Source organism: Pelobates fuscus, chromosome 9 (assembly GCF_036172605.1).
Source record: "Pelobates fuscus isolate aPelFus1 chromosome 9, aPelFus1.pri, whole genome shotgun sequence".
Lineage (NCBI taxonomy): Eukaryota > Metazoa > Chordata > Amphibia > Anura > Pelobatidae > Pelobates > Pelobates fuscus.
Window position 1 is genome coordinate 152,332,184 of NC_086325.1, and position 23,122 is coordinate 152,355,305.

Here is a 23,122-nt window from a genome sequence, read left to right on the forward strand (position 1 = left end):
ATCGTTGTTTATCCATGTCTATCTGGGAGTAAGGATTCTGGCACTCTCCTATCAGCCATGCAACTCTCCTAACCCGTTTCAAGCCACTGACTTATCAATCCTGATAACCATACCCCTAGCTTGTGCATATTGTCTCGTGCTCTCTCTCTCTCTCTCATTGACCATTTGTCTACCAGAAAATGCATCAATGGATTGCTCTCATGTGCACCTCTTATCCTCAACTGATTCTCAGTCTCCCGCAATGTTTCTATATCTTTAACACTTTGTACGGGCATTGCTAGGTGATTATAAGACAAGGGGCTTCAGTAACCCTGCCCCATGCTCCACCATAATTTATAAAAAAATAAATATATATTATATTATAAAATATATATATATATATATATATATGTATATGTATGTAGAAAGGCCATTAGGCCTGAATTTGTGGGAGGAGTAAGTCCCCTATTTAAACTCCCAGCCCTACTCACCTCTGCTGTTCAGATGATTGTCCCCATAGCAACCAGCACTTCCGGTCCAAGCTTCCCACCAGAACAGCTCCTGTTTCCTGCAGACAAGAAGTTCTGAACTATCCTCCGTCCGTTTGAGGTCCTTCCACTCGGTTTTTCCTCCCGGTCGATGTACCCGGCTTCCGGTCACGAGACCGGCACGTTCACGTAAGCTAGGCGAGAAATAGCGTTCGGCTATTTCCCTCCGTTCGGGCCTAAAAACGTAGGGTAGGCTCCATCTATCTTCTTCACACGAATACATGCTCTTTTTAAACGTATTCAGCGTTCGCGCCAAAACGGACAGATGCTCGGCACACTTACGCATCGTTAACATATTCGTACTGAAACTACCGAATCTATAAATAAAGTATAACGCTCATATTATTCTTTGTATTCCCATATTGCCGTTCGGTCACTCAGTACCGACCTATTTCGTACGGTTAAAAAAACAAACACCATGTACTAATCCATATTCGGTAACATCCTATTCAAACATGCTAAAGTAATGCACAAATTTCATTTACACAAATTCTACTATATAAACGTATATTCCCTGTTCGGTCAGTTAACTGCTGATACCTACATGTCAGTATGTGGTTATACAAATCTGGTCTAACTACCAGCCTTTTCTTTTTCTATCTATGTTGGCCGGTTTAAATTATTTTACTACATTTAAAATCTCCACTACTATTATAAACATACGGGTTTCCATACACATAATTAACTAATAACTTCATCCTTTTAAAAATTGTATATACTTCATACGTCACTACAAATAATAATTTTTTTCTAAATATACAGCAAACATATTTTAAACCCGACATACAGATATTACGTCATTAAACACTACATGCTACAATATCCGTTACATCAACATCTGTACTATTCCTTTTCCATATAATCACGCTGTCACATATTTTGGCTTTACAGATTGCATCGGTTTCTCGCTTTTCTGCGCTAAAGTTGTTATTTCAAGGTCTTTTATTACAGGAACAGGTATTGTATTTTATCACTTTGAGTCATCAAGGTCTAGGCCTCAAATTCAATTAAACGATTGGGTTTTATTACATACCATCACATCTGTCGTTAACTATGGAAATTTTCTTTGGTTAATCCTTAGCTCCAGTATTATTCTAGGCCTCCACCGGTTCAACACAGTTAACCTGTTACGCTTAACGTAATTTCTGTACGTCAAACCAAGGTATAGTTCACTACTCTTTTTACAACATTTCATACAAGACCTCACGCGGTCTCAATTTCATTACTACTTTCCCACAGGTTTACGCCCACGGTACATTATTTCTTTACTATTTTCTCTATCCAGACATACGGTCATACGGCCATCAGGCTCTGAAAACACCAAAACCTGACCCGGTACTCAGCCACACCTTCAGGTACTTACGTCCTTACCCAAGTACGTCCATTCGCCACCCCAAGGCCTCATTCAGCCTTCTCACAAAAATCTAAATCATCCCATTCACACACCTAAACTTTCCAGATCCCTCAATGCAGGATCTCACGTTGCGCCCCTAAAAAACAACTCCCAATACAAACCATACGCCACCACGATACGCATAAATACATCAACATTTGTCTTAAATCCCCAGGATTCTTCCTCAAGGACAGCAACAGACAAGACTCGCCACACTTATTACTACCAGAAGGTTCCAGATACCATTTGCAACCAGTCAAGGTTAGTATCCACACACCACTCCAGTCTTCTCACTTTATCCTTAAGTATACAATCGAACTGGCTACAGGGTCTAGGCTAATGCCTTAGCTCACCCTATCAGGAAATCCGATCCCGCGAGGCCATCCACCCCCACCCCACCTCAACACGGAGGTATGGCCCCACGCCCAAATCATAGTTATAAGCCTTGCATGCCCTACTACAGGGGTCTAGTCAGGGCCTCACCTGTCACGGCCACACGTTTTGATTTCTCTTTACTGTCACCGAGAGGCCAACACCCCGCCACCACGTCTGTGGCCACTATGTCATAAGCCAAATCATAGGTAGAGCCTCTCACCGCCACTTGGCATTAGCAGGGCCTCACCTACCCAAACATTTAACAGTTAAGTTTTTCGCATCGGCATCTAGCATTACAGTCCAGTTCTTCCATATACACCACCCCCCATACCCCTCCAACTTACCTTACTCCCCTTCTAATATATCTTTCACATAATCATTCCTTTTTAGGATGTCCCAAGAACCAATTCCCATCGAAGAATTGACAGAAGAGACACCATTCACGCCAATCCGATCCGAGTCTCCAGGCGAATCACTCACTCTTTCAACCCCCACGTCCTTGAGAGCATGGACTATTCCCAAAATTACGGCCGAGCTTAGGCTCAGGGGAATCCCCTTTCCAGCCACAGCTAGAAAGGCAGAACTTTATAGGCTGCTTACCCACCAAGCCCCCGAGCCTAGGCCAGGCACTAGCTCTCAAGGACAACCACCAAGCAACAGCACGGCCACCCAGGATACCCTGGCAGCAATCTTGGCCAACCTACAGACCCTCAATAGCAGGCTATCTAAGGTGGAGAGCACCATCTCCTCCCAGGTACTACCACGGGAGTCCCAGTCTCCACCACAGCTGTACCCGCTATACCAACATGCCCCCCGATACTCCCCCCTCCAGCACCAGGCACAGCCATAACACCCTTTGAGTCACCAGCACACTCCGTCCCAGACTCTATCAGAAAATATATCTTAGACGGGAAGGACGTGTGTCTGGTGTCTTTGCTCATAGCCTCTCAGGATATACTTGAGAACAAGGCATACAACTACGGTGACATTTCAGTAGTGCTCAAGACGAGAGATCCCAGGCTCAATAAAAACCTTTCTATCCCCCAGTTCGTGATAGCTTTCGGGATATACCGCGACATAATTTGCACGGTATATCCCCACAGGAGAGAAGAGTTAGACCTCTATATTCACAAGGTGGTGGATCTAGGCATCAAGTACGGGGGCTCCTCTTTCTATGACTATCACAAGTCAGTATCAGCGAAGGCGGCGACCCATCTGAAGCAGTTCAATGTAAGAACGAACTGGGCTCAGATGGACACAGAACTATTCTGTCGCCACTTCGCTGGACTCAGGTCCCCGGCTTGTGCCATATGTAATTCCACACCCCGCATGGCGGACTTATATCCCATTGAAGCAGATCCAACCACCTCCACTCCCACCCCTCACTCCACTTTCACCCCTCACAACAAACCAGCGGGTGGTCTACGGGACAAGCTGGGTAGGCCCATCTCCTTTTTAGGTAAGGCGCAGGTGTGCAATAATTTCAACGCAGGCTCCTGCAGTTTCAGCACCTGTAGATTATTGCACATCTGCTCCATTTGTTTCAGGGCACATACCAAGACCATATGTCCGGCCAGGTTGTCACCAAACAAATGACTAACCGACATAAACATCGACAACCTGGTCTTTTACCTAAGGTCTCACCCTAGCAGGCACTTGGTGGAATATCTCACCACAGGGTTCACACAAGGGTTTCTACGGGTATAGTAGCCATTCCCCCAGGTACACTAGAATGTCCTAATCTCCAGTCAGCACGTCTAGACCCAGCCTCCATAGACACTCTCATTTCCTCTGAAATCACCAACGGTTTCATGATCGGGCCCTTCACCTCATCACCATTTTCCTCCTGGCGCACTAACCCCATTGGTATTGCAAGTCACAAATATTCTAATAAAAAATGTCTAATTATCAATTTATCGGCACCGCACTCCTCTTTTGTTCCAAGCATAAATGCACTCATTCCAGCAGACAAATTCTCACTTCAGTACGTAACCATCGACGACGCCATACAGTCCATCATATCCTCTGGTAATCGACCCTGGCTCAGCAAAACAGACATCACAAACGCGTTTAAATTACTACCCATGCACCCCTCACTCTGGGACTTACACAGTGTTAAATGGCGAGGGAAATATTACTTCTCAACACGACTCACTTTCGGTTCTCGAAGCAGCCCAAAACTGTTCGACATTTTTGCCGAGTCACTATGCTGGCTGCTTCTGAACGTCATCAGGTGTCACTCCGTTATTCACTACCTAGATGACTTTCTACTGATAGAGCAAGGGTCACAAACATCCACCGCAATCAGAAGTACTACAGCACTATTTACAACACTTGGAGTCCCTTTGTCCCCAGCTAAAACTATAGGCCCCACAACTAAATTGACCTTTTTGGGGATAGAGCTGGACTCTGTTAACCTCAGAGCTAGCCTTCCCCTCGACAAACTGTCACGCTTGAGAGGGGAGATAGACAGGTTCCTGCGGAATGATGTTTGCACTAGGAGGGAACTTCAGTCCCTTCTGGGATCCATGAACTTCGCCATGCGCATCATTCCGCAGGGAAGGTCTTTCATATCCAGACTTCTTTGCCTGCTCCACGGAGTGCCGGACTCCTGCCCAGTTTCTTTGGACCCCCACGCCAAAGCTGACTTAGCTATGTGGGGGAAGTTTTTGGAAGACTGGAATGGTATCTCCATGTTTATCCCCCCTCTCTCCACCTCTTCACCCATCATCCACACAGATGCAGCAGCCAACACCGGTTTTGCTGCCATTTTCGGGAACCACTGGTTTAGGGACCACTGGCCCACTGACACGGATGCCTTGCCAGGATTCAGGGAGACCTCAGCACTATTCAAAATTTATCCCATTGTGGCGGCCGCACACACCTGGGGTCATCTCTGGTCTGGCAAGGCAGTAAAATGCTACTCAGATAACTCGGCGGCTTGCGAAATCGTTAGCAAAGGGGGCTCATCGTCCCTGACCATCATGCGCCTGGTTCGCAAGCTGACCTTGTTGGCAGCATCCGGTCAGTTTCACTTAGTATGTTTTCACATCCCAGGTATTCACAACACGGCCGCTGACGCTCTTTCTCGTTCTCAATTCCAGGCATTCTCTCAGGCACTCCCAACGGCTCACCTACAGCCATCCAGGACACCACGGTTTCACGAACTAATCTTGGATTAAGCACACTCTTGCATCACGCTAGAACACTCACTCACCAAGCACTATCACCCAACACTGCTATCACTTACAATAGGGCACTTACCATATTTAACAAATTCACCGCAGAATTCGGTCTACAAGGTGACTTTTTTATTCAAACCATGGTGGCTTTTGCCTCTTTCTGCCACCTACACCTTAAACTTTCTCATAACACCATTAAACTTTACCTCACCGGGGTTCAGCACCACAGCCTCAACAATTTTCCTAACAACTCTCCTTTCTTGTCATCATACCCCATTAAAAAGGTTCTGAAAGGTATATCAAAGGTTTCACCTCCACTCACTATCACTAGATTGCCTATAGATGGGCAGATCTTCAGATCACTTAGCAATCTCCTTGACATAGCCCCATTCGATCACAACACAAATACGGTGATCAAATCCGCTATATATCTCGCTTTCTATGGTTTTCTCAGACCTAGAGAGTTCACCGTGGTTTGTCAAGGAGATATCACGCTAAGCCTTAAAACATCACAGCTCACGAAGATAGAGGACCACTACCTACTTTCGATCCCTACAACTAAAACCAATGAGTCACTACACCCTACGATAATTCCTCTCTTCCCTACTGATAATGCCTGGTGTCCGGTCAAGGTACTAGATCACCTGCGGTTAACTCTTCACGCACACCTACCAGACTCTCCGCTCTTAACACTACAAGGGCACCCGCTTACCACGGCAAAATTCATGTCACATGTCAGAACTCTGTTATCTAAGCTCGGACTCAACCCGGCTGCATTCTCTGGGCACTCCTTCCGCATAGGAGCCGCCTCATCAGCCTCTAGCACAAACACACCGGTCCACATCATCAAGAGACTGGGGCGATGGAAATCCTCCATATATAATGCATATATTCCACAACCGGAGAAAGAGCTTCGTCAAGCTTTCAGGAACTTGGTCTTGTAAAATGCAATAAAGTGTGTATTTTCTCGAATTTATCTTTTGCCCTCTTTTATTTACAGGCCCACTCGTTCGTTGGTTTCGGCACACCACAACCAACTTTGCTCACAGATACTATCTATTACGTATTAAAATTCCGAGTACAAGTAGAAAGGCCATTAGGCCTGAATTTGTGGGAGGAGTAAGTCCCCTATTTAAACTCCCAGCCCCTACTCACCTCTGCCGTTCAGCTGATTGTCCCCACCCACCTACACCCTGTTACAAATACATTCTCCTTGGTGGGCCCTCTTTTATTTACAGGCCCACTTGTACGTTGGTTTCGGCACACCACAACCAACTTTGCTCACAGATACTATCTATTACGTATTAAAATTCCGAGCACAAATATATTTTTATATATATATATATATATATATATATATATATATATATATGTATATATATATACACACACACACACACACACACATACATATACACACACAGTTTCAAGAAAAAGTATGTGAACCCTTTGGAATGATATGGATTTCTGCACAAATTGGTCATAAATTGTGATAATCATCTAAGTCACAATAGACAATCACAGTCTGCTTAAACTAATAACACACAAAGAATTAAATGTTGCCATGTTTTTATTGAACACACCATGTAAACAGTCACAGTGCAGGTGGAAAAAGTATGTGAACCCTTGGATTTAATAACTGGTTGAACCTCCTTTGGCAGCAATAACTTCAACCAAACGTTTCTTGTAGTTGCAGATCAGACGTGCACAACGGTCAGGAGTAATTCTTGACCATTCCTCTTTACAGAACTGTTTCAGTTCAGCAATATTCTTGGGATCTCTGGTGTGAATCGCTTTCTTGAGGTCATGCCACAGCATCTCAATCGGGTTGAGGTCAGGACTGTGACTGGGCCACTTCAGAAGGCGTATTTTCTTCTGTTTAAGCCATTCTGTTGTTGATTTACTTCTATGCTTTCGGTCATTGTCCTGTTGCAACACCCATCTTCTGTTGAGCTTCAGCTGGTAGACAGATGGCCTTAAGTTCTCCTGCAAATGTCTTGATAAACTTGGGAATTCATTTTTCCTTCGATGATAGCAATCCGTCCAGGCCCTGACGCAGCAAAGCAGCCCCAAACCATGATGCCCCCACCACCATACTTCACAGTTGGGATGAGGTTTTGATGTTGGTGTGCTGTGCCTCTTTTTCGTCACACATAGTGTTGTGTGTTTCTTCCAAACAACTCAACTTTGGTTTCATCTGTCCACAGAATATTTTGCCAGTACTGCTGTGGAACATCCAGGTGCTCTTGTGCAAACTGTAAACGTGCAGCAATGTTTTGTTTGGACAGCAGTGGCTTCCTCTGTGGTATCCTTCCATGGAATCCATTCTTGTTTAGTGTTTTACGTATTGTAGATTCGCTCAGGACCGGTGCCAGGATTTTTGGGTACATAGGCGAAGATGCATTTTTCCGCCCCCCCCCCCACCTCTAAAATTAACATCTTCACCTATGTGCCTCCTAACCAGCCCCTCCCTCTTCCCCGTCCCTTAGTGTTCCTCTCCCCTCCCCCCTCCTTTCCCTGTCCCTTGGTTTTTCTCTCCCCTCCCCTCTCCGTCCGTTGGTGCACCCCCCACCCTCTTAGCGGTCACACTCCCCTTCCTGGTATGCCTCCTACCTGTCTTGTAGCGTTGCGGAGCAGACCCTCTACAGGAGCTTCAGTTTTCTGTAGCTGGCTGGACTGACAGGAAGTGCTCTCTCAGTGACCAGGTACAGGAAACAGAAGCTCCTGTACTGCGCTCCGCTCCGCCACGCTACACTCACTAACAGCCACACACACGTCACTGACAGACACAGACTCACTGATCTGACACACACTCATTCATTGACAGACACACACTCAATCACAAACATAATCTCACTGATTTGACAGACACTCACAAACACACACTCATACACTGACAGACACACACATTCATACAATCATTCACAGACACAGACAGACACATACACACATACACAGACACACACACTCACAGACAAACACATACACAGAGACACACACACATAAACACTCACAGACAAACACATACACAGACACACACTCACAGACAAACACATACACACACAGACACATACATACACTCACACATACACATACACAGACACACACACTCACAGACAAACACACAGACACACATATACAGACACACACTCACAGACAAACACATACACACACAAAGACAAACACATACACACACACACACACTGACAAACACATACACACACACTCACAGACAAACACATACAGACACACATATACAGACACACACTCACAGACAAACACACATAAAGACAAACACATACACACACACACAGACACATACACACACACTCACAGACAAACACATACACAGACACACACACTACAGACAAACAAACACTCACACATACACTTTCAGACACACACTCACAGACACACACACACTCAGACAAACACACTCACACATACACTTTCAGACACACACACACACACACACACACACACTCACACATACACTTTCAGACACACACAAATTAATAATAAATATCCACCCAGCCTCCCTACCTGGAGAGAGCTGGTGTGGATGTGTCCCTGGGGTCCATGGGGCTTCAGTGCAGCGGGCGGCAGCAGTTCTAATGAGAGGCAGCGAGGGAGCTCTAACCTGTCTGCTCTGCTCCCTCGCGGGCTGTCTGCTGATGCCGGGAGCCGGAATATGACGTCATATTCCGGCTCCCACAGAATCAGCACACAGCGCGCGAGGGAGCAGAGCAGACAGGTTAGAGCTCCCTCGCCGCCTCTCATTAGAACTGCTGCCGCCCGCCGGGGGTCCAGAAGGTGACCTGGCAGGAGGGAGCGCTTCCCTCCTGCCGGTCACCGAAATCTTGCGCCCCCAGAGCCGGTGCGCCCTAAGGCGGCCGCCTGTGCCGCCTTATGGACGCGCCGGCCCTGGATTCGCTAACAGGGATGTTAGCATTTGCCAGTGACTTTTGTAAGTCTTTAGCTGACACTCTAGGATTCTTCTTCACCTCATTGAGAAGTCTGCGCTGTGCTTTTGCAGTCATCTTTACAGGACGGCCACTCCTAGGGAGAGTAGCAGCAGTGCTGAACTTTCTCCATTTATAGACAATTTGTCTTACTGTGGACTGATGAACAGCAAGGCTTTTGGAAATACTTTTATAACCCTTTCCAGCTTTATGCAAGTCAACAATTTTAATCGTAGGTCTTCTGAAAGCTCTTTTGTGCGAGGCATCATTCACATCAGGCAATGCTTCTTGTGAAAAGCAAACCCAGAACTGGTGTGTGTTTTATAGGGCAGGGCAGCTGTAACCAACACCTCCAATCTCATCTCATTGATTGGACTCCAGTTGGCTGACATCTCACTCCAATTAGCTCTTGGAGATGTCATTAGTCTAGGTGTTCACATACTTTTTCCACCTGCACTGTGAATGTTTACATGGTGTGTTCAATAAAAACATGGCAACATTTCATTCTTTGTGTGGTATTAGTTTAAGCAGACTGTGATTGTCTATTGTTGTGACTTAGATGATGATCAGATCACATTTTATGACCAATTTGTGCAGAAATCCATATCATTCCAAAGGGTTCACATACTTTTTCTTGCAACTGTGTATGTGTATATATATATATATATATATATATATATATATATACATATACAGTCAGGTCCATAAATATTGGGACATCGACACAATTTTAATCTTTTTGGCTCTGTACACCAACACAATGGGTTTGTGTGGCGAAACCGACCTCGCCACGTGTCCTTGGAGGGGGCTGATTGCCCGCCTCTTGCCTTTGGACTATGGACCAGACTTTATGGGAGTGTGATACCCCAGATAGCCATACCATGGAGCCTATTCATATAATGAAAGACTATGGGAAAGACTTTAGCTCCATGGCAATTGTACTGTGTGAGTAGGATCTGCGCGCTATTCGGTAGTTTTGTGCGTGCAGATCCCAGCTATCTGGGGATAGGTGAAATGTCTGTGTGTTATGTGTAAATGTGACGTTATGTATTTTAAAGTGTTTTATGTTGTTTTGCAACCATGTGGTTAATGGAGTCTGCCTTTAGTTCTGGGTAATTGGATTACTTCTCCAATTAACTCCAGGGCAGAAGGGAGGAAACCAGGGTGCATTGTGGGGATGTTTTTCTGCCAGCCAGAAAGGAACAAAAGATACTTTTAGTAACTTTTGTTTCCCTGGTCGGATTCATGCCATTTTTTAATATGTTGTTCCCCTGAATGGATTGATTGTGGATATGTATTTTTATGTGAATGTGATGTATGGTTTTAAAGTTATGAAAGTTGTGTAAAAGTATATTTTGAACTGTATGCATAATGGGATTATGTGTCACACTAAGGGGAGGGGATGTGTGGGAGGTAACATCTATGTCATTGGTTCTTTTATGCCTCCCCCTGGGTGTGGCCTGTATGTGTGAGGTGGAAATAAAAGCCAGGCTGGATGAGCCAGTGGAGAGTTCCTGTTTTACCCTCAAAGTGATGTGTCGTCTCATTATTGGGGGAAGGATTTATTGTATGCTGTTCCAGTTGACTGCTAGGAGTACAAGCCTATTCGTATGGTTCCTATTCAATGGTCTACAGCATTCATACGCTTGGGAGAATTTAAAAGGTTTCTCGGATTCGGTGATTGTGGTGTCTGCCAGAGTGCTTGGAGTCCTCAGGAAGCACTAGGAGCATCCATTAACGGAGGTACCAAGTCGGGGTGCCAGGCGATCCGTTACAGTTTGAAATGAAACAAACAAGATGTGCTTTAACTGCAGACTTTCAGCTTTAATTTGAGGGTATTTACATCCAAATCAGGTGAGCGGTGTAGGAATTACAACAGTTTGTATATGTGCCTCCCACTTTTTAAGGGACCAAAAGTAATGGGACAGATTAACAGTCATAAATCAAACTTCCACTTTTTAATACATGGTTGCAAATAATTTGCAGTCAATTACAGCCTGAAGTCTGGAACACATAGACATCACCAGATGCTGGGTTTCATCCCTGGTGATGCTCTGCCAGGCCTCTACTGTGACTGTCTTCAGTTCCTGCTTGTTTTTGGGGGAATTCTCCCTTCAGTTTTGTCTTCATCAAGTGAAATGCATGCTCAATCATATTCAGGTCAGGTGATTGACTTGGCCATTGCAGAACATTCCACTTCTTTCCCTTAAAAAACTCTTTTGGTTGCTTTTGCAGTATGCTTTGGGTCATTATCCATCTGCACTGTGAAGTGCCGTCCAATGAGTTCTGAAGCATTTGGCTGAATATGAGCAGATAATATTGACCGAAACACTTCAGAATTCATCCTGCTGCTTTTGTTAGCAGTCACATCATCAATATATACAAGAGAACCAGTTCCATTGTCAGCCATACATGCCCACGCCATGACACTACCACCACCATGCTTCACTGATGAGGTGGTATGCTTTGGATCATGAGCAGTTCCTTTCCTTCTCCATACTATTCTCTTCCCATCACTCTGGTACAAGTTGATCTTGGTCTCATCTTTCCATAGGATGTTATTCCAGAACTTTGAAGGCTTTTTGCGATGTTTGGCAAACTCGAATCTGCCCTTCCTGTTTTTGAGGCTCACCAATGGTTTACATCTTGTGGTGAACCCTCTGTATTCACTCTGGTGAAGTCTTCTCTTGATTGTTGACTTTGACATACATACACCTACCTCCTCAAGAGTGTTCTTGATCTGGCCAACTGGTGTGATGGGTGTTTTCTTCACCAGGGAAAGAATTCTTCGGTCATCCACCACAGTTGTTTTCCGTGGTCTTCCGGGTATTTTGGTGTTGCTGAGCTCACCGGTGCGTTCTTTCTTTTTAAGGATGTTCCAAACAGTTGATTTTATATATGGAAAACACTATGGGCCCTCTCTTGTGATTTTATTTTCATAAGACCTGCACTGCAAGCATCATTAGAGGAATATCCTACACGTGGGAAGTTAAAATACCACTGTATGCTGTTTTACTCAGAGCTGGTCATAGCTCTTTAAATTGTAAGTTGGCACTCTTAGGACCTCAGTGTTGTCTGTTATTGCAGTATTACCAAAGTTATTGCACCATTGGATTTTTCCATCTTTTATATATTTTATATGCTGACGTCTGTCTGGGATGGTGTAAAGAATCTTGTGAAGACACCTCTAATTGTCCAGCAATATCCTACATGTGGGGAGTACTAAATACCACTGTATGCTGTTTTACCTAGAGCTGGGCTTAGCTCGTTAAATTGTAAGTTGGCACTTCTCCACGTCTGTGTTGTTCGTGATCCTTTCCGCATTACGGTTTTCCACTATTGGTCTCCCCTCTCTGCTTTTGTATTCCATATTCGACTACTGAGATCCCAAAGAAAGAACATAAGAACACTCACTCAAGGTCCACATTGTACCTATAAAGACTTTTTCATCTCTTTATTTTATTTAGTGCACCCTGTATTTGTTGTCTTTTGTTCTCTCCATTCTTTGAAGGGTTTGAGGGTTACCCTATCTTTCAGGTGTGCAGCTCTATCCCCCCTTATGATCAGTACTGTAGCGCTGTTCCCCTCCCTTTCTATTTACTACAGTTGATTTGGCCACACCTAATGTTTTTGCTATCTCTCTGATGGGTTTGTTTTGTTTTTTCAGCCTAATGATGGCTTGCTTCACTGATAGTGACAGCTCTTTGGATCTCATATTGAGAGTTGACAGCAACATATTCCAAATGCAGATAGCACACTTGAAATGAACTCTGGACCTTTTATCTGCTCCTTGCACATGGGATAATGAGGGAATAACACACACCTGGTCATGGAACAGCTGAGCAGCCAATTGTCCCATTACTTTTGGTCCCTTGAAAAGTGGGAGGCACATATACAAACTGTTGTAATTCCTACACCATTCACCTGAGTTGGATGTAAATACCCTCAAAATTAAAGCTGAAAGTCTGCAGTTAAAGCACATCCAGGTTCATTTCATTTCAAATCCATTGTGGTGGTGTATAGAGCCAAAAGATTAGAATTGTGTCGATGTCCCAATATTTATGGACCTGACTGTATACACACACACATATTAAAGTGGCCCACAATGATGCACGCACACAGTTACACATCCATTAGCTATATAACAGATACAAACGCACATTCTGTTACATATTTAAACAATCATACACTCACACATAATAAAAGGAATGTAACATATCAGCTATGAAGAAAGGTTAACAAATTTAAACCTATTTAGTTTAGAAAAACGTCGCCTGGGAGGGGATATGATAACATTATACAAATATATTCGGGGTCAATACAAACCATTGTGTGGAAATCTATTCACAAACCAGACTTTACATAGGACACAAGGTCAAGCGTTTAGACTGGAAGAAAGAAGATTTTGTCTAAGGCAAAGGAAAGTTTTTTTTTACTGTAAGAACAATAAGGATGTGGAATTCTCTGCCTGAAGGAGTGGTTTTATCAGAGCCCATACATATGTTCAAACAGCTACTAGATGCATACTTGCAAACACAGAATATTCAAGGATTTAATCTTTCAATGTAGGGTAATAACTGCTTGATCCAAGGATAAATCTGACTGCCATTCTGGGGTCAAGAAGGATTTTTTCCCCTAGCTTGTTGGAAAATTGGAAGTGCTTCAAACTGTTTTTTTTGCCTTCTTTTGGATCAACAGCAAAAAACAAATGTGAGGAAGGCTGAACTTGATGGACGCAAGTCTCTTTTCAGACTATGTAACACATACACACACTCAAACACTCACATATGCATAAGCTGTTAGAGATACACACACTATTACACATATACACACTCAAAGATACATACTGTTACACATATTCACAGATACACACACAGACTTACACATATAAACAAAGTATTACACATATATACACTCACAAATACTCAAACTGTTACACATACAGATACACAAACACTGTAACATATACAGTATGCACACAATATTACACATATATACACACACAATCTGTTACACGTATACACACAACCACACACATTGTGGCCCCCAGCCTCTGGCTTCTTTTCCCTGGTGGTTCAGTGTACTTCTATTCACCTGCCAGATGCAGTCAGTGTGGTCTTCTATCACAAACAGCAGTATTCAAAGTATTCCTATAGTAACCTGCGGTAAAGCTCTAAACAGCCATAGCCCCTGGGACACACGCCAGTAGTCTGCACATAGTGGTGGTACTCCCTGACCCCTTCCTCCCCATTGACATCTTGCCATTCATTACTGTTAACCCTGAGTCCCATGTCCTGGCTGGGCACAAAACAAGGGACTCGGGGCTAACAGTAATAAAAGACAAAATGTAGCCCCTGACACTGAGAAAGAGTTAATAAGGCAGACCCTTCTAAATTCAAGAAATATAATCCAGTGGAAAGTGTTTTCTCCTAAATCTTCCTTAGCAATCCTATCTTTTTCTTTTTTTTCTTCTTTTTTTTTTAATTCTTTTTTTTTGTGTGCATGAGTTTAACAGATATTTTCTCCAATGCAACAACAGCGTTGGCAAGAAAGATTAATGAAACAAGACATTTCAGTTACATGGCATTTGAATATACAGCACCATTTTTTTTAAAGTACAGACTAAGCATTACATGTCTGGCATAATTATTGAGGGAGAAATACTGAGCTATGCAAAGTCATAGACATGGTGAGAAGTAAGTTAGAGTGGGGTGTAAAGCATGCTTATAATAGTGTGTAGCTAGTCTCCAGGTATGCAGTGGTAGTGTAAGACGACAGTAGGTATACCAATTAATTTGAGTGCAGCTAGGAGCTACTAACTAAACAGTGGTAATGGGGGTCAGTCGTATCGCATCCTTTGGACATTAATACAACAGAGTATAACTTAAAACTGGAGTAGCTATGATGTGTATGAGGATTACCAGTATGCAAACGATATGACACAGTTGTTTCTCTCGTTGACACTGGTAAGCTGAGGGAAGCATTATTTATCCCCAGCATGACCTCTGAGTTATCTGCACATTTTTAATCATATGGGTTGTGAGTAATGGCAGGCATCACAGTGTCCATAAAACAAGAAGAGAAGAATTATGATATACAGACTAGACATGCTATCTATTTGCATATTCTTTCAGGCATGACGATGGTTAGATAGGCATGTGAAACAAAAGAGGTAATACTTCTTATTTTAACCCAGATAATATGCATCATGTAGAACAATATACAATAAGTCACATGTAAAATAAGGCGAAACAGTAGACAGGTCTGATAGATAATGTAAACATACAAAGCTATAATAACCAAGTACTGTCCTCGAACTAGCTTAGCTGAAAAGAGACAATATAGATTGCCATATCGAATGCAAACTCGCTGCACATGTTAGTTAACGTAGATACTTCTTAGGGCTTTATCATGTCAAAACTATGTAAGATGCCCATGTTCTCAGTAGTATACAATGCATTTAAGCTAGCTTTTCAGGTTACTCTAGTCTATCTTGTTGTCGGGTACAACACATATAACAGTTGCCTCAGTTGGTACAAAGGCAAGACAGCACCTACCCCAATCTCAGAAGCATCAACTTCAAGAATAAAGGGTAGGGAAGGGACAGGATGCTGTAAAATATGGGCAGAAGCGAATGAAGCCTTCAGGAATTCAAAAGCCTCAAGAGCTTCTGGTTTCCAGACATGAGTATTACCATCCTTTTTGGTCATTCTGGTTATAGGTGCTACAATGGCAGAAAACCCTTTAATAAAACGCCTATAATAATTTGAAAAACCCAGAAAACGCTGAATGGCTTTCAAACCCTGAGATAGAGGCCATTCCATGATGGCAGAAAGTTTCTTGGGATCCATACGAAAACCCTTAGCAGAGATTATATAACCCAAGAATTGGACTTCTGATTGATCAAATGAACATTTTTCGAGTTTGCAATAGAGACCGTTAACAAAAAGAGTTCTCAACACTAATTTAACATGCATGTGATGAGACTAAATCAGTAGAATAAATTAATATGTCGTCCAAGTATACTATTACGAATGTGTGTATGTACTGACGTAAGACATCATTAATAAATTCTTGAAAAACTGCTGGGGCGTTACAAAGGCCAAAGGGCATCACAGTATATTCGTAGTGACCAGTCCTGGTATTGAATGCGGTCTTCCATTCGTGATCCTTTTTGATACGTATGAGATTGTAAGCACCCCTAAGGTCCAATTTAGTAAAAACCGTGGCATGTTTAAGCCTATCAAATAGTTCCGTGATCAAAGGTATGGGGTACGCATTTTTGACGGTGATTTTATTAAGGCCCCTATAGTCAATACAAGGCCTTAATTCGCCATCTTTCTTGGATACAAAGAAGAAACTAGCCCCTGCCGGGGAAGAGGATCTTCTTATAAATCCCTTTTGTAAAGATTCCTTAATATATTTCTCCATAACAAGATTCTCCTGAGGAGACAAAGGATATATTCACCCTTTGGGAGGCATAGTACCAGGTAGTAAATTAATAGCGCAGTCGTAAGGCCTGTGAGGTGGCAACTTTCAAGCCTCCCTTTTATCAAAAACAGATTTAAGAGACAAGTACTGAGGGGGTATAACAGTAGGCACGGGAGGAATATTCATAGAATTCAAAGGGGTGATTTGAACAATACAAGACTCTTGGCAAGCATCACTCCAAGATACTATTTGTCCTGACTCCCAGTCAATAGTGGGATTATGAGTACGCAACCAAGGATACCCTAACACGAGGTGAGAGGAAGGAGAAGTAATGATCTGAAACCGAATGGTTTCAGAGTGTAACACCCCTGTAGACATATGTAGTGGTACCGTTTCATGTGTGATAACTGGAGAGCATAATGGTCTACCATCTATGGCCTCAACGGCCAAGGGTGTCTCCTTCTCTCTAGTGGGTATGTTATTCTCCTTGACAAAACTGGAATCTATAAAGTTTTCGGCCGCTCCGGAATCAACCAGGGCTAGTATATTCCCTGCTATGCAGTTACTACCAAGGTGCAGGGAAACAGGGAGAAGCAATTTATTAAGAGGCAAATGTGAGGACTCTGATGTCACACCCAAGGCCTGTCCTCTATACGGTCTTAGGTGCGATAGTTTTCCGGACGCACGGGACATTCTTGTCTCATATGGCCCCTCCTACCACAATAAAGACAAAGTCCCTCCTTTCTCCTATAAAGTTTTTCAGCGTCAGTAAGTTTAGCAACCCCTAACTGCATAGGTTCCTCCTCTGACCCTTTAGATCCCTCGGGAGTCTCAGCTCTAGGTGAATTAACGGGGACAAAGCGTCTATTTCTGGACTTGGTATATAACCGTTCATGGATCCTGTTATCTATATCGATGAGATAGTCAATGAGGTCCTCTAGGGGTACAGGGAGGTCCTTAGCTGCTACCTCATCCAACATAGTTTCAGACAGGCCTTCCATAAACGCAGTAGTAAGCCCATTGTTAGTCCAATCTACCTGTGAGGCAAGGGTACGGAACTGAATAGCATAATCGGCTACAGATTTAGATCCTTGCTTAATTCTCATTAACGCCCTGGCGGCATTCTTTGACCTTTTAGTCGTGTCAAATGTTCTACGAAACGCTGTGAGGAAGCTATTGAAATTGTGTACCATAGGCCCATTAGCTTCCTAAATAGGATTTGCCCATTCAAGTGCCTTATCAGTAAGCTGGTGCATAAGAAAACCCACCTTAGATCTATCAGTGGGAAATGAACGTGGGTACATTTCAAAGTGGAATTCCACTTGATTAAGGAATCCCCTACATGTCTTAGCTTCCCCTCCATACCTAGGTGGCGGGGTTAGATGTGCTGAAGCATTAGGCATATTAGCTGTGTCTGGTACAGGGGTTACAGGAGGCGCAGGTACAGGTACCGGAGCTGTTCTGGATAACAGTGTCTGGATGGCTTGAGCCATTTGATCCATACGGTGATCCTGTTCTGCGAATCTAGCCTCATGAGTGGCCATCTGTTGTCCTAAACCTGCGGGGTCCATGGCCCTATCGTAATGTCACGGTAATATACCCCAACACGCAGGAATAGTCCAGGTAGTCAAGAGACAAGAAAACAGGATTCGTCTTACCGGACCTTAGAATGGCCGGACTTAGACGAGTACAAGAAAAGACAGAGTCCAGAACAAGCCGAGGTCAAGGGGATGGAGAGACAGCGGAAAGTAGAACAAGCCGAGACTGGTACACAGGAGGACAAACCGGCGGATAAACAAGCAAGGATAAAGAGAGAACGGAGTCAGGAACAAAGCCAAGGTCAAGCACCAAAAAACCAACTGAACGCTACAAGCACTAAAGGGAACTGAACAGAAACCACGATAGGGCAAGGTGCAAAGGAAACAGGTGAGTATAAATACCCTAATGTTCACTTTGACTGGCCCCTGTTATATCCACGCCCCCAAAACGTGAGTGTATGGGGAACGTGGCATGACAGGGGCCAATGGGAGACTGATTCTAATTTTGTCTCCCACTGTCCCTTTAAGAGCGCGCCCGAGACGCGCAGCGCGCTCTTAGTGTCAGGCGGGACACTTGACCGCTTCTCCCAGTCACTGCCCGCCTTCCTGATCTCGTCGTCGGATGAGCCGCGCACGGCTCGTGCAGGAGCAGGACCGCGCGCGGCGAGAAGAGAGGACCCCGGCCGGCCCCTGGAGACGGTAAGTACTGCTACAGTCGGGAACCGGCTGGAGGTGTTGCTTTCTCCTGCGCCCTTTGCCAGCTCTTTTCGGCTTGGGGGTTGCTTGCTTGTGGCTGGGGCTGTGTGATGGCACTTCAGGTGATTTCACTGCTGCCTCCTGGGGCTGGGCTTGCTTCATCCTGTCGGCTAGCTTTATCCAGAAGGCTTACTGTGTGGGTTCGTCGCTTGTCTCCTGGATAGCCGGGCTTTCTCCCAGGGTTGGACTGGGATAACCCCCACCGGTCCGGGTGGGGGGAGCTTCTTGCCTCCCGGGCAGCTAGCGAGAGGACGGGGAAAGCGGCCGTCTCTCCCCAAGTCCGGCGTCCGCAGGCCGCGGTCATGCATCTCTGGACTCCGTGCTCTGATTTTCTCCTGAGTGGTATCGGGAGGTTCGGTGGGGCACACTGAGCTCAGGCAGGGTAGTCTCGTATATGTAAGTGCTTGTATTGCCGTTTATTGCGCGATTAATTGAGTTTAGCTGCAGGAGCTCTGGGACCATGCGTCTAGTCAGGAAGCTGGTCAGGCTCCACCCCCCCTCCTATCTTTTTCTAACTCTCTCACCATCATCCTCTGTCTGTTAGGTAATCCAGAAACATTATTATCAGCATCTGCAAACAACACTGAAGAAAACATACATTCTAACCTAAGTGGACTGGCGCCTGAAAGTGATAATAAAGGTTTGTTTCAGTATACGTTTCTTTATAAAACGTTTCTTTGTAAAACTGTTTAGGACTGTTTTTTTTTTTTTTTCAACAAGTGGACAATAAAGATCTAGCAATCAATGTGAGAAATAGGGAGCATTGCCTTTTTAATGTGAAAAAAAATGGGTCTAAAATCAACATGTAGTCAGACTAAAAGTGAACTCCCATTTAGACTACTCACTCTTCATATTTGTTAGGACAGGGTGCAGTGCCAGAAAAAAGAAAAGGGTTAACTTGCTTCACAAACAAACACTGTGTTACCTTATTTTATTATTGAACTTAATTCTATACTATGGCTGCTGGGTGGGGACTGTTAATTTAGTAGCCAGGAGGGACCTAATGGGCCGTGGGTGCTATTCATTTAAACAAAGGGGACCAAATGCCCCCCAAATGCCATATCTGGACTCCGTGCTCTGATTTTCTTCCGAGTGGCATCGGGAGGTTCGGTGGGGCACACTGAGCTCAGGCAGGGTAGTCTCGTATATGTAAGTGCTTGTATTGCCGTTTATTGCGCGATTAATTGAGTTTAGCTGCAGGAGCTCTGGGACCATGCGTCTAGTCAGGAAGCTGGTCAGGCTCCACCCCCCCTCCTATCTTTTTCTAACTCTCTCACCATCATCCTCTGTCTGTTAGGTAATCCAGAAACATTATTACCAGCATCTGCAAACAACACTGAAGAAAACATACATTCTAACCTAAGTGGACTGGCGCCTGAAAGTGACAATAAAGGTTTGTTTCAGTATACGTTTCTTTATAAAACGTTTCTTTGTAAAACTGTTTAGGACTGGGTTTTTTTTTTTTTTTCCCAACAAGTGGACAATAAAGATCTAGCAATCAATGTGAGAAATAGGGAGCATTGCCTTTTTAATGTGAAAAAAATGGGTCTAAAATCAACATGTAGTCAGACTAAACGTGAACTCCCATTTAGACTACTCATTCTTCATATTTGTTAGGACAGGGTGCAGTGCCAGAAAAAAAAAAAAAGGGATAACTTGCTTCACAAACAAACACTGTGTTACCTTATTTTATTATAGAACTTAATTCTATACTATGGCTGCTGGGTGGGGACTGTTAATTTAGTAGCCAGGAGGGACCTAATGGGCCGTGGGTGCTATTCATTTAAACAAAGGGGACCAAATGCCCCTAAGCACCCATCTAAGAGCGATGGGTGAGAGTAATTTAATAATTAATGGGAGGGGTGGACTTGCCATTGTCCACTTTCCCTAAGTTTGGTCATATTGCCCTCACACAAGGGGACTTGGGGGTTCCCAAGCCCCTAGCCATCTTGCCCAAAATAAAACAAAAAAAATTGCTCAATCTATGCCCTCACCCTAAGAATAGTGAGAGAAGTCAATAAATCTAATAGCAGAACCAACATTTTTTGCTATGCACAACTCTAATGCACAGGGCAGAACTTGATTGACAGGTAGCCAGCATGCAGGTTCACCAGTCGAGGATAGCGGTACATACAGCTATATGAATTCCTATATTATATTATTCATTCTAAACATGTATTTGCTAAATATAGGGTAAATACATAAAACAGAATATTTAAACTTCTGAGAAGTTTCCTTTAACTATTCTTTTCTCTAACAGGTGTAGTCTGGTTGACTGAAGGTGTAATAATTGCAATTATATTAATCACGTTTGGATTGCTAACTCTCTATGTGGTAAGTTTCGTTATATCATAACTCTTGGATGTTGAAAAATGGGTGTGTAATAGTTGTAAATAGCAAGAGATTGAACAGTGTATGAGCAAGGTTCTTCAAAAGCTTGTTGGACCACATCTCTTTAGGCTTGCTAAGCTGTATAGGAGTTGTGGCTATTAAAGGACCACTATAGGCACCCAGACCACTTCAGCTTAATGAAGTGGTCTGGGTGCCAGGTCCATCTAGGTTTAACGCTTTTTACTGTAAACATAGCAGTTTCAGAGAAACCGCTATGCTTACAAATGGGTTAATCGAGCCTCTAGTGGCTGTCATTGACAGCCGCTAGAGGCGCTTCCGCACTTCTCACTGTGATTTTCACAGTGAGAAGACGCCAGCGTCCATAGGAAAGCATTGAGAATGCTTTCCTATGGACTGGCTGAATGCGCGCACGGCTCTTGCCGTGCATGCGCATTCAGCCAATGATGGCGAAAAGGAGGAGGAGAGTTCGCTGCGCCGAGGGAACCCGGCAGGGGGAAAACAGGCAAGATTGAACCCCTTCCACCTCCTAGAGCCCGGTGGGAGGGGGGACCTAGAGACCCTATAGTGCCAGGAAAACGAGTATGTTTTCCTGGCACTATAGTAGTCCTTTAAGATGTTTTAGGACTGCATATTGGCACCATGAGTACAAGGAGTATAAGTTTATCAAGCTGGTCAGAAAGTTCATTAAAATATAGAAATAGAGGTGGATTTAGTCATTTTTTACCCTTAAAAGAAAAATGTTTTATAAATGTTGATAAAATAATTCTCCATTGACAAATATGAGGAGTAATATGGGGAATAAATACGAGGATATTCTAGTTGTTGACAGTTTGAGTACAGATCAAGTTGTTTTTTTTGGGGTGGGGGGCTAGAGCAATCTATGCTAAGAGAGGTGTTTCCTGATTTTGTACCACTAGTTAATGTGGGATCCGTTGTTACGGTTTCTAACAAGGGGTTCAGCATGACAATAGCTGCTCTGTTTGAGTCGCTAGGAAAGAACAATGTCTAGGATTTGTTACAGATGTGCTCAAGTTTGCATACCCTGGCAGAAATTAAGACATTGATTTTGAAAATATGACTGATCATGTAAAACAATATTTTATTGAAGGATAGTGATCATATGAAGCCATTTATTATCACATAGTTGTTTGGTTCCTTTTTAAATCTTAATGATAACTTAAATCACCCAAATGGCCCTGTTCAAAAGTTTACATACCCTTGAATTTGGCCCTGTGACATACACAGGTGAAAATGGTAATTAAAGGTTGATTTCACACCTGTGGCTTTTTATATTGCAGGTAGTTACATAGTTACATAGTTACATAGTTACATAGCTGAAAAGAGACTTGCGTCCATCAAGTTCAGCCTTCCTCACATTTGTTTTTTTGCTGTTGATCCAAAAGAAGGCAAAAAAAAACAGTTTGAAGCACTTCCAATTTTGCAACAAGCTAGGAAAAAAAATCCTTCTTGACCCCAGAATGGCAGTCAGATTTATCCTTGGATCAAGCAGTTATTACCCTACATTGAAAGATTATATCCTTGAATATTCTGTTTTTGCAAGTATGCATCTAGTATCTCTTTGAACATCTGTATGGACTCTGATAAA

At 43.6% G+C, this 23,122-nt stretch overlaps 1 protein-coding gene across 1 annotated transcript in view; it reads left to right on the forward strand.

Moving 5' to 3' along the window:
• LOC134573201 (uncharacterized) overlaps nucleotides 1-23,122 on the forward strand; it is a 159,920-nt gene that overhangs the window by 50,231 nt on the left and 86,567 nt on the right. The window contains exons 3-4 of the mRNA XM_063432782.1: nucleotides 19,709-19,804; nucleotides 21,425-21,498. Of these exons, the coding sequence (XP_063288852.1) occupies nucleotides 19,709-19,804; nucleotides 21,425-21,498 (170 nt within the window). The remainder of the gene's footprint in view (nucleotides 1-19,708; nucleotides 19,805-21,424; nucleotides 21,499-23,122) is intronic.